Below are 12,954 nucleotides of genomic sequence, written 5' to 3'. Positions count from 1 at the left end.
AAAATGCTTTTCATTTTCTCTAGCAGGGTGTGGTGGTGGGAAAACAGTTTTCCCCCTGAAGTTATAAAATGGTAAATCCCCAGGGGGTGGTGACCGCCTTGGAAGTTTGAACCAATGAGCGCTTTTGCAAAATATAAACATATCACAAGCAGAACGGAAGAGAAGGTAGTTGTAGTTGTTGTAGAAGAAATAGCCATGTTGTAGAGCTACGAGGAGAAGCAGCAGCAGCCCCACTGGGGGCTGGGCCCCTCCCAGCCCCCGGCAGGGGGGCTGCAGGGACTTGGAACAGTGTAAAACTGGGCTAAGTACCTGTAGCTAGAAAGCTAAAGAAGTTTTCTCCACCATGAGTGAGCAGAGACAGAGCAGCAGCAGGAGCAGTGTCCAGACACTGTGGCTGAGAGCCAAGAGATAAGGGAGAAGCAGCAGAAACAAACATGCAGCCGAGCAAGAGAGACAAAGAGTTGTCTGAAGAGAACGAGAGCCAGCAGTAGAGAGAGCAGACTAAGCTCTACAGAGAGAGAGTGTTTGGGTAAGAACTGAAACCAAAAAACTCCAAACTCCTTTGGAGACCCCTCCTAGAAAGGAGGGGTGAAGTGCAGCAGCACTACAGACAGAAGCTGAAAAGCTCAAAGCATCCTGGAAAGCTGGACCGGGACAGAGAAAGAATGCAGAGGGGGTGACCTTGGTCCCCTCTTGCCGCTGCTGCTAAGCTAAGCTAGCAGCCTGAGATCAGAGCCCAAGAGCTCTGTAGGGAACTTGAATCCCCTGAAGATAAGGACCGTCACGAAGACCCTGCGCTTCGTGATATGATGTGGTGAAGCGCCCTTGTCCTGGGAAACGCAGCCCACGGAAGAGAAGACCCTCACTTGGAGACGATGGGCCGAGGGGCTTGGATACCCCCTTGTGTGTACTGGCAGAGATCCAGCTACAGCTGCTGCATGGAAGAGAGAGAGATAGACTGCTACTCTGAAGAGAATGCTGCTCTGAAAGTGGAAAGGATCTTTCCTTCTTTCCTCCTGGACTTTTATTTGGAGGGGAGAAGAGATTTGATCCATTGTAAATACTTTTATGTCATGGTAGAAATAGTTAAGATTGTATGTAATGTATTGTAGTACTTATTTTGTACAGTCATTGTAATATATAATCCCTTTCCCCATTCTGAGTTTCGTGTGGTGTCTGGAAATCCATCTCACACTAGGTTGAGATGTGGGAGGGGGGCTTGAACCTGAGAATTGGATTTTGGAGTTCTCAAACCATGACACAGGGAAATATTTTCCACTGCTTTTTCCAATCTAATAATCCTTTTCTATACTCATTCTAGTTTCTGGAGCCTTAATATCAAAACTCTAGGAGTTAGGCGGCCTGTGATACAAGGCCTAATTCTGAAATGGCACAGCCACACCTCTTTGTGTCAGACTTTTGAGAATTTTTTTTTCAGTTTTAAGAAAGCTTTGACAAAGCACAAAGAGACATTTGAGATAAGAACAGGGAGAAAATGAGCTATGATGGCTGAGATACAGGCAGTAAGTAGCCTGAAAATTCAAGAGGAAAAACATTGACCCAAAAGATACAGAATTGTATAGAAGAAAATCAGGGAGTCAGCAGACAGAAATTCAGCAAGACTGATGATCAGCCAGTTACAGGGAGAAATCAAGGCCAACCCTTACTCCCCTGATGCTTTTACCAGAGTACTGGTGCTCAGCCTAGTAGCTTGCATGTCCCAACTGGGACCAACAAATAACTTCCCTCTTCTTTTCACTTGCCTATATCCTGCTTGCAGAGTCTCCCTGAGCACAGCAAAGGATGCCTGAACAAAATGACCCAGGGAGGGAGAGTTACCAGCTGGACACAGTTCCTGTGCTCTCAAAACACATTTAACCAGTATTGCACTCAAGGTCTTGCCAGAGTCTTAGAATTTATATTTCTAGAAAGTAATCTGTGCAAATATTAGGTTCAACTACTAAACTGAACAATGATTGTTTAGAAGTAACTGAAGTAGTTTAGAGGTTTGGTTTGATTTAGTTTGGTTTAGAAGTAACTGAGACCCAGAAGTCAGAAAAAAAGTTGGAAAAAATAATTTAAAATTCAAAATTAAGCAACAGCTATATCAAAATGGGTTCCCTAAAACATTAAATATTAACTGTCGTTAATATATGTCTTGCTTCCTATTGCACAAACCATAAAAACATAATAGCTTTTTGGATTTGATATTGTATTACTCAAAGATGAAATGATTTAATTAAAATGTTTTGCATAATAGTCCAAATACAAATATCACAAAGTCAGTCACATACACATCACAACTTCTTGAGTAATTGTATGCATTACAACAACTAGTACCTCCAAAAACAATCTGAAAACCTTTTCAATTTTTTTAATTGATACATCAATAATTTGACTAAAATTTCACTAGACTGAAAACTTCTGAGTATGGCTGATGTGGATACCCCAGTTGCACACTTAAGACAGCAAACACAGATTCTGTTGACAGATACCTAATCATATGAGTTTGCTGCATATCTGTTTTTGCCTGAAACATCCATTCTTGATAGAAACAATATAATCTCCTGGGAGTTAAAAAAAAAAATAATCTATATCAGAAAACAGATTTTCTAGAAATGAAGACAACTGAAAGCATTCATCAAGATCCTTCTGGTTACGACATTTAAATTTACTTAAGGCAATAACAAGCCTATTATTTGGACCCAGACATATGAGTTGAAGCAGTTAGTGCTCTATTTCAGGAAAATATTAAATTTTAACTCTGTAGTAATTGTTAATGATGCTAATTGGTCACTGTATATTTTAGAAAAGTTATGAAAAGTAATGCAATCACATATTTATTTTTTTCTATAGCCTTATCAGGACATTTCAGTTTTAATTCTCTTTTTTTGTATTGCTCTTGTACTAAGCCTGACAGTGCTAGGGATTAAGGAAGGCAGTGCAGAGACTGGACCTGACTGTGCACCCTGACTATGCACAGCATATTTATCTCGAGAGTAAGAACAGAGTGTACATTGCTTTAAAATCCACCATATAGATATAGCAAAAACACAGTAGGAGTTGAGCTGGCAGCTTGTCATATGGGCTAGCAGTATTCCAAGAATCCGATGACAATAAGGGAAGCATAGACAAGGAAAGTGCTTTCTGGAGGAAGGTGACAGAAATGGAAGGTGGCTTGGTTGCAGAGGAAAGAGAAGGTTAGTACCAAGCATAAAGGTAGTAGAGAGAAAGAGATGAAATACACCCCTCTGGATGGGGTGGGCATGGAATCCATGTGTGTTGGTACCCACATATATGGATATCAAGCTCTATACTACACTAATGGTAACTTGCCTGCGTACGTGTTGGCCTTGTTCAATAGATCTGTGCAAGCATGCATGTCAGCAAAAGCACGAATCCCCAGGCAGTTGATAGGATGAAGCTGGGATTCCAAAAATTCACAGCAAGTCCTTTTCACATCCTGCAGCTGCAAGAGACCAGCTGCTGGGAGCAGTACCTGTAAGAAGAAGCAACAGGTGGTTAATGTCCCAATTCAATTCTGAGCATTTACAAGAGTATTCTCGATATTAATAAGGAAAACAAAATAAACAATTAAAAAATTAGGACTAAAACAGAGAGGAAGATTTCAGCATTATGCAACTAAAAAAGTTAAAACACAACATTAGCATGATTTTACCTCCCTACAAATACCATTTAAGATTTCAAATAACAGGCAACATCTGTACCACTGTGTTCACTGAAGAAATCATTCCACAGACTATAATTCTCATACTTCATGTAAACTCTTTCCAATATTCATTCACAAGTTCCCTTCTTACTGTTCCCAACACTCCATAATTACATCTCATTTCCAAGCCTTCAGCATTAGATATTTCTTTAAATCAAAGTTTTCTAGACCATGATAGAATACACAAATCTTGTTTGCATGCAAACACTGGACATTGTACCGTTTTTTTGTTAGCATCAGAAATTATGTGTATTGTATATAATTATGTAACTGGTTCCAATAAGGACAGAATTCAGCTTCCAAAGAAGTCTTTGACCTTCTTGGAAGAATGATAATTCAGGCATTTAAAAATCTGATCATATAAAATATTCTTTAACTCATTAAAAATCCGTATCAATAAGGAATTAGTGTGAATAACCTATTTGTTCTTCAACTTTCACAAAGTAAGCAGAAAGTAAAGAAGAATTTTAAAAACTTTATAACGTACACTTTATTTGTCCACTAATACTTAAACATGAGATTTAGGTGAACCATAATAATGCCTTTGAGCAAAATCCTGTATCGCTGTCTTCAATTTCTTCTTCACAATTTTCTGTGCCTTTGACAGTTATTTTAGTGAGACTTAACTATTTTAGAACATTCAAGTGTGGAATGTTAGTTTGCATCTTCGGTGACAGAAGACAATTGGACATGAGCCGGCAATGTGCACTTGCAGCCCAGAAAGCCAACCATAGCCTGGGCTGCATCAAAAGCAGTGTGGCCCAGTGGGTCAAGGGAGGGGATTCTGTCCCTCTACTCCCCACCTGGAGAACTGCATCCAGCTCTTGGGTCCCCAGCACAGGAAGGACATGGACCTGTTGGAGCGAGTCCAGAGAAGGGCCACCCCAAAATGATAAGAGGAACGGAGCACCTGTCCTATGAGGAAAGGCTGAGAGAACTGGGATTGTTCAGCCTGGAAAAGGGAAGGCTTCAGGGCGATCTAATTGTGGCCTTCCAGTACCTGAAGGGGGCCTACAAAAAAGATGGAGAGAGACTATTTACAAGAGCATGTAGTGACAGGACAAAGGGGAATGGCTTCAACATAGAAGAGGGTAGGTTTACATTAGATATTAGGAAGAAATTTTTTACTGTGAGGGTGGTGAGGTACTGGAACAGGTTGCCCAGAGAAGCTGTGGATGCCCCATCCCTGGAGGTGTTGAAGGCCTGGCTGGCTGGAGTTTTGAGCAACCTGGTCTAGTGAAAAGTGTCCCTTGCTCATGGCAGACAGGTTGGAACTATATGATCTTTAAGGACCCTTCCAACCCACGTCATTCCATGCTTCTATGATTCTGTGAAGATTTTAACATGGACATCTTTCAACTGTACACCTCCATATAGAGAAAACATACTCTAGGACTGCATCAATAACAAGCAAGCAAAAAACACACCAAAGACACTGGCTGCAGTACCCTTGCTAATGTTTGCTTTTCATTTAAACCAGTACTTGCATAGAATTAAAGAGACTCAAACAAGAAGAAAACTGGAAAAATAAAAAGACAGCTGGAAGAGCAGAATAAACCAATTTAGAAACCTGTCTAACATTTACTGCATAAAAGCTGCAGGATATACTTCTATTTTATTGCTCTTTGAAAGAAATTTTAATCTTAGTAACTGTCTGTAGAATCAAATATTTGTCATCACCTCTGTAAGCATCCATCTACTTGGCTTCTAACAAGTTACTGTTTAATCTTTAGAATTATTTTTTTTTAATAAAACTAAAAACTATGACCCAAAACTAAAACAAAAAGAACTTCGGGTGATACAACCTTGTAGAGTTAATGCCTGCTTTAAACTTAATTTTTTGGTCCCACTTCAACTATTTATGGCCATTCCTCTCCCTTGAGTGTGCCATATATGAAGCCTGCTTGAAAACAATCTTTCTGTTCCTCAAGATGTTAAACCCTAATTATATAGTATCACTTTTTTTACACATTTGACAATCAATACAGACAGCAAAAAGGAAGGATCATACATATAACAAGAGTTTGCTTTGAATATCAACCATTAATGAAAGAGAAATGAAGAAAAGACAATGTGATTGCATTGAGATACACAGACTGCTGCTAAGCAACATAACTAAAAATTAGTTCAAACCATAGGTAATGCTTGAAAATATCAAAGTCTAACAAAGTAAGTGGAGAAGATCTGTATGTAAGAGGCATAAATGTAATAGTCACACAATTCAAAACAAATTTAGAAAGCTTAAAAGGTTATCAGTGACAAAGCTGAAACAGTACAGTGAACTTAAACTTTATTTTAGCATATGTTTATATAAGTGTGAAGATAATATTAGTATACAATTTCTATTACAAGAACTTGTAATAGATGATTAGTTGTAACAGTGAGTGGATAATTAATTTGATAGTTAATGCTATGATCATGACCTTACACAGCAAAAATCAAGGCTAGAAATCTAGTACAAATATTTGTTTACACAACTTGTCCCAGTGCAGCACACAGTGTTCACAAATTCAGTAACTAATTCAAGGACAGTCCTAGATAATTTTCGGCATCTTATCAGCATAGCTGAGCAAATAACTCTGAGGACAATCCTTGACTGCATAAATGGATCCAGTAGAAAAATACATAAAATCATCATCAAATCATTATTATACAAAATGGAAAGGTCAAATTTGAGAATGGCATGCAGAAAATAATTTAATATTTGCATGCACAGTTCCACTGGCACACTTGCTCATTCATACTTGTTCGTATGAAGAGTAAAGCAATGTTACAAGAACTAGAAGATCACTCTTCATTATGGGAAATTTACATCAGCTCTTAAAGCATTGTAATTGAGTTTGCAAAGTTACAGCTTTCAATACATTTTAGTTATCAGACAATAAAACATTTAAATCCAAAAAATATTTGTATATTCTGCAACTAAAAAGGAAAAGAGAGGCAAAATGCATCAAATTTATCCCATTCAATTATACATTGGGCTTTGGTTACTAGGCAACGAGAGCTGTGACAACATCTAGTTAACTTCCATTTGTACCTATAGAACTGTTAGCCTCAAAGCCATAACAACCTGTGTTCAAAAATACAGCTCCATCACAGATAGATTCATTCTGTTGAAGCCAGGGACAGAATTAGACAGGGAAAAACTACCAAAACAACCCAAACTCCTCTCAAAGCCATTTAAAAAAAAAAAAAAAAACAAAAAAACCCAACAACAACCCAAACGAACAACCAAACCAAACCAAACAAAACCCCTACATTAGAACCGCAGTGCAGATTAGGTTTAACTGCAGCTAGCTCTAAACTGGTTGGCTATAGCTTAGATTTATTTCCAAAAATAGCCAGTAGAGGGTATCATAACCTTCCTTAAAAGATCAAAATTACTTGAATACTGCTTTGTATTGCAAGAAATGCAGAGGTGAAAAAAAAATCTTCAATTGCTTATTCTATGAAAATGTATCCTCATCACAGCATTTGTTGTTTTTATAATCAAATAAACTGAACAGATTATTATTACAGATGGCAAATAAGAAATTATGTATTCTCTTTTTTTGTGTCAAAACTGTGGTGATGAATGAGTGCTAGATTTCCTAAAGCAGATGATTTAACCCCTACGAGCCTTTGAAGACTCTTCCCTGCTTATCTCCTCTGGACATATTGGCTTTCATTGACTCAACACATATGTGCATTGAACTCCAAGGTGACGAGCAGTTGGTACAGGCAGTCATCTCTCCAGCCACCTGTGTCCCATCAGTTCACAGGGAACACGTTTACGACAGTCTCAGAAGATACAGCCTGTGTGACCAATGAATAAACTCCTACAATGAAAGAAGGCTCAGAGGAGATGGGCAAGGGTGATGAACTAAGGGAAGAAATGTAAGAATGAGCATAAAGTGGCAGAAAGAAAGTAGAACATATCTCAAAGGGGATTGAGGGTAGCTTTTGCTGTACCAGTTAGTCATCAGCTTGTGTAAACAGCCTTCTCTAAAATAATTAGTAGCATTAATAGCATATAAGGTCTTCCCCAGCTAGCCAGGCCAGCAGGTGGAGAAGTCTATACGTGACATAGCTCAGTCTCACGAAGTATAGAACTGAAAAACCAACAGAAGAAGATCTCAAGAGAGCAATGGGCTTGAGATGGCTTTAGCCCATATATTCCTTCCTGGTCATCTGGGGATGCCCACCATCCTGACAGTGGGCATACAGAGATCAGTAATGGGAATCACTTTTGCATGGTAATCCAAACATATATTTCAATTGCTATATCACGCTTGTGTTGTGATTTCAACATATTGCAGTATGCATCATATGCTCTGCTAAATCAAAACATAACACTATGTTGTACCAAGTATCTTCAAAATAGTAAATTTGATATCAAACATTAAACCGTCCTCATGGACTATCCAGAAGAATCTGGTCAGAGCAGCTGCCCTGGAGTGCCTCCATACCAGACAAGGGTGTTTGTTCATCCTGCCTGAGGGCTGCTAGATGACCTATCAGGCACCCCTTCACAGTACATTTGCTTCACAGAGTTCAGTGCTACACTCCCCTTCCCACAGCCCCGTAACTGTCCCACTAGTTGAGAATGGAGGAATAAGTCCAGTGGAAGGAGCAATCAAGATGATCAGAGGGCTGGAACACGTGATACTACAAGGAGAGGCTACAGAAACTGAGTTTGTTCAGTTAGAAAAGAAAAGAAAGAGGAGATCTTATTACAGTCTACAGCTATCTAATGCAAGGGTAGAGAAGAGTGAGCCAGACAGCTCTTGAAGATGCATAGCAGTTGGACAAGAGGCAAGCAGGAACACAGGAAAATCTGGTAGGAAAAAAAGGAGTTAGGTTGCTTTTTTGTTACTTTGTGTTGTGTTTTGTTGGGTATTTTTTAAACGATGAGGCTCCTTAAGCCCTGGAACAGGTTGCCGTAAGCAGCTGCAGAATCTCCAAACCTGGGAGATAGTAAAAATTCACTGAACAAGTCCCTCAATCTGCTTTAACTGGACCTGCTTTTAAAAAGCTCAATGCAAAGTAAAATTTAAATTGATTAAAGCTTTCTGCCTGCTAAATTAAACCAATTTGATCCAGTCATTTTATATCAATACATGCTATCCTCTTTGCACTCTTTTTGTACTGATAGATTCTACTAGAGAGAACATATTGTGCTATCTGACATATGAAAATGCTTAAGGCAATATTTTCATCTCTACTGGTTTTAAATTTCTTGGAATTTCTTTAAAACTTCTCTCAGGAATTCTTGCTCAAATTCAAATTGACACCCACCAAAACCACATACATATGCATATCAGTATAATGCCAATATGAAAATAATGAAAGATCATATTGCAGGTTTTGAAAACAAGATCCCACAACATAAACAAAACCAAAATTTCTCAGAACATTGAAGTACTTTGCAAGCAAATAAGCCACTAAAAATCAAAGCAGCGTATGCCAAGAGAACTGAATAATGTGCTGCCTAAAATAGAAAAATTCCATTCTTTGCTGCATGGGGAGGAAAGCAAACCAATCTGTGACACTAGGAAAGACACTAATCTAGGAAAGCAGATGCGTAGGAATCCGAATACACTACAATGCAACATAGAAGCATACAGAAGAGCAAGTTACATCCTTGCTAATCACAGATATTGCATACTTTCAGTTATTACATGAAAATGAAATAAATTCCAGAGAACAGCAGTTATGTTAACGCCTGTAATAAAAAAATCTCGAGGAAACAGAGTAAGGTTGAGCATCTATTTCTAAGTAACCATTTCAGCAAATTAAAATCCTTCACTTCCTGTTTATACTATCATGGCATAAGGAAAAAGGAAATGAACATAATAGTTAAAGATAATCCAAATTTTTTTTTTATTCTCATCTACATGCATCTGTGCTGTAATTAAAACTGTGGTTTGTAACTGAAGTGTAGTTAAATTCTAGTGAAATCATTCAGCACTGCATTGAAATTATGTTATTTAGGAGTATGCATACAAAACCACTGAAACAGATACAAATATTTTAAGGCATCTGTGGAATAAAATGTAGAAGTTCCAATTTTGGAAAATTCAACCCTGCTAGAATTTCTGTACGAACAACATGTGCGTGTTAAGCACACTGTTCCAGTGTTAAAATTCCAAAGTAAGAGGCTGCACTGGATTTAAAGATGGGCATAAGCTGCAAGTTTAGAACATGATATCATGTATCTTATACAATATACCTTTTAGATATCTTAACATCCTTGACTTTATAGGCTATTGCACAATGAAGACGTGGATGTATAAATTTATCCTTTAGCTTAATGAGCCCCATGCAATTAAAAATCAGGTGCAGGTGGCAGTTTTATAGTATCACATGAAGGAATCAGACTACTAATAAGAAACAGTCCTATTCCCTCACATTCCCTTCATACTAGACACAAATTGGTAGAGCATCATTTCAGCAGAAGCTAATAATCATGAAAATGTAATATTTTAAATTATCAACATGATCTACAAAATACTAAGCAGCTCCCAACTTGGAAATCAGTGTGACAGATTAAAATGGAGTGTAAGGAAAAAGGAACTGGTTTACATACCTGCTGTTTAACCTGCATCACAATCTGTACTTAAGAGTCCACTTCAGTTAGTGACATACTATTGATAGGAAGTAACCAAATTGCTCAAAAAGCAATTTTTGAAGGGATACCACTTTAGAAAATTAGTCTGAATGAACTACTAATTATTAATTAAAACATCTGTTGTGGAGGTGGGTGTTCTGTTGCTTTCTTGTTTTTTTTTTTAAGGGGGTAGGTGTGGAAGTTTAGGGAGGGATTTGGGATGCAGTTAGGGGTTGCTGAAGTGCAGAAACAAGATTCATGAAGCAAATGAAATAACAGAAGAGTTACTTTAATCAAGTAATACACTATAATGAGTGACATCCATCTGGTCTACAAGGGAGAACCATGCATGCAGTCTTGCTTGGCTTGAGGGTTCTGCTACATCTTCCCTACCAGAAGAAGGCCCTAACCACCATATAATAGTGCACTTTGGCATAAGCTTCTACACAAGAGGGACAGACTGATTTGCTAGTCTTAAGGTTATTTTTGTTAACAGTCATGAGCTTAGCCTTTCATATCCTTTTCTTCTGTTCAAAGACACTGGAAACAGAAATGAAACATTCTCTCACTTGAAGTAAAACATTCTTGAACCTAAAATCATTTTAGCTAGAATTTTAGGTTTTTCTTTCAGTGAAAAAAATTGTAGACATTTTGACTGTATAGGAACAGGGTTTTTGATTTGAAGTTTGGTCACTGAATTTAAGTACATGTATAGTAAGTAATCTAAAATGAAAGCTCAGAATCCGTCATCATACTGTAATTAATTCAGTGTTTAAAAGATTATACAGCTGCATTAAAAAAACCTTCATATTTTCTTAGGGACAGGATAATTTAAAATTAGACTAACTAGAGTCTGAACAAAGCCACTTGCTGCTGATACCATGTCATTCAGGAACTGGACAATTTGTTCTTTAATTATGGGATCTGAGATGCTAGCCAAATAATATACAAAGCTACCCCACAGAAGGATTAGAAGAAGCTGAAAAAATTAAGTAGGTAGGATAACATAACTCACACTACACGGTCTTCTTTCTTTCTGTAAAGGCTGACCCACATAAAGAATCGCTGCATCAGCTGACACTTTTAGGTACTGTGCTTCAGCTATAGGGTTTATCTGTAACATCTCACACCTCCAGTACCAGACTACCCTCAGGCTCAGACCCCACTGGCAGACACACTAAGTTTGAGTCTACCAAAGATTACTATGACCGAAACACTTTTAAAAGCTTGTCTAAAACTGAAGATGTAAAAGGCTGACAAACGACTAAAAATGTTCATTTGCTGTTTCCTAAAGTATACAAGACAACTTTGAAGAGGCTGGGAGTGGAGGGGGGTGGGGGCACTGAAGAAGGAATTGTTTGTTAGTTTGTTGAGGTTTTTTGTACATTACAGACTGACTTGTAACAAACAAGGTTTGTTCTCCTAGCACAAGTGCATATTTTCTGGCAATCTAAAAGAGAGGGCTTGAAACACCATTTGCAAAATCCTAAAGCCTGTGCTGGAAACAAACAGCAGCATAACTGGGATAGTAGACTGTGAACCTCTGCTTTCTCTATTATTCCATTCTCTGGTATAGCAGATGCATCCATACTACCGAGTTTTACAGTAATACAAAACCAAGAACTGAAGACAACAAAAATAGTATGAAGTAGAAATGGTTTCTGTACACGGTGCTTATCTTCAATATGAAAATTCCGTCAAGATTAAAACCTAATATGGAATATATGGCCCTTCAGTGGACTCAAAACACATTTGATTACCTCAAGCTTTTAACAGTCTATGTTATGTTTTTGTAGCTTAATAATATAATCTTTTACTTAACATTCATTTTCCTACAACAGACTGTAATTACATTATCCTAGAAATATCACACAGCACTTCCTCAAAAAAAAAAAAAGGCATAGGCTTAGTGACAAATTTCATAACCACTGTAATGTGGATGTTGTGCTTATAAAATTCAGGCATGTAGAGACAAATTTCCCCACGCTAATGGTATCGTGAACCTCCCATTTATTTTTTTTCAGATGAAGGTTTAATGCATATATTTCATGATTTAAAGCACGATCAGTATCTAGAAAACAGAAATGTTTTCAAGAAAGCCTTTATTCAGCTTCCAAAAGGTGTAGCAGGGAAGTGGATGGGAACACATGCATTCATTTGGGCAAATGACCTCTGCACTTTAGGTTGGCAGGGGCTGCCTTTCAGGTTTTGCCAGGGGTAGCTTCATTGTCATACAGAGAAACAGATACATGGATGCCCACAGTAAAGGTCATAGTTGAGACAAAAGTAGCTGCTTTCATCCACTCTAACACAGCCGAGCAGCATGATTATTTTAAAGATCACAGACTTAGAGAGTTGCACAAGATGTTCAGTCTGAGAAGGCAGTTTACATGCAGAAGTTATTATTCATTAATGTCTAGTTAAAGGGCAACCACATCCTGGCAAGATGAAGGCATCAGGTTCTAGAATCGGAAAACTTGTAATCTCGGTCCTGATTACTTCTGACTTACACAATGGTCATCACATCTGTTACCTTTTTTTTTTTTTTTTTACTTTATTTACATCATTGAATGGCCTGGGGGACCTTAAAGATGACATAGTTTCAACCACTCTGCCATGGGCAGGGGCACCTTCC

The 12,954-nt window shown here is 38.0% G+C and overlaps 1 protein-coding gene across 4 annotated transcripts in view; it reads right to left on the bottom strand.

Annotated features, from left to right (window-relative positions):
* The window catches only part of KLHL2 (kelch like family member 2), a 58,418-nt gene that overhangs the window by 18,747 nt on the left and 26,717 nt on the right, over positions 1-12,954 (bottom strand). For all 4 annotated transcript variants that reach the window (XM_064652403.1, XM_064652401.1, XM_064652404.1 and 1 more), the window contains one exon: positions 3,337-3,499. In XM_064652403.1, coding sequence (XP_064508473.1) covers positions 3,337-3,499 — 163 coding nt within the window. The remainder of the gene's footprint in view (positions 1-3,336; positions 3,500-12,954) is intronic.

The sequence above is a fragment of the Pseudopipra pipra genome, chromosome 4 (assembly GCF_036250125.1).
Source record: "Pseudopipra pipra isolate bDixPip1 chromosome 4, bDixPip1.hap1, whole genome shotgun sequence".
Classification (NCBI taxonomy): domain Eukaryota; kingdom Metazoa; phylum Chordata; class Aves; order Passeriformes; family Pipridae; genus Pseudopipra; species Pseudopipra pipra.
The sequence above is the reverse complement of the archived record's forward strand: the minus strand, read 5'-3'. Positions and strand labels throughout refer to the sequence as shown.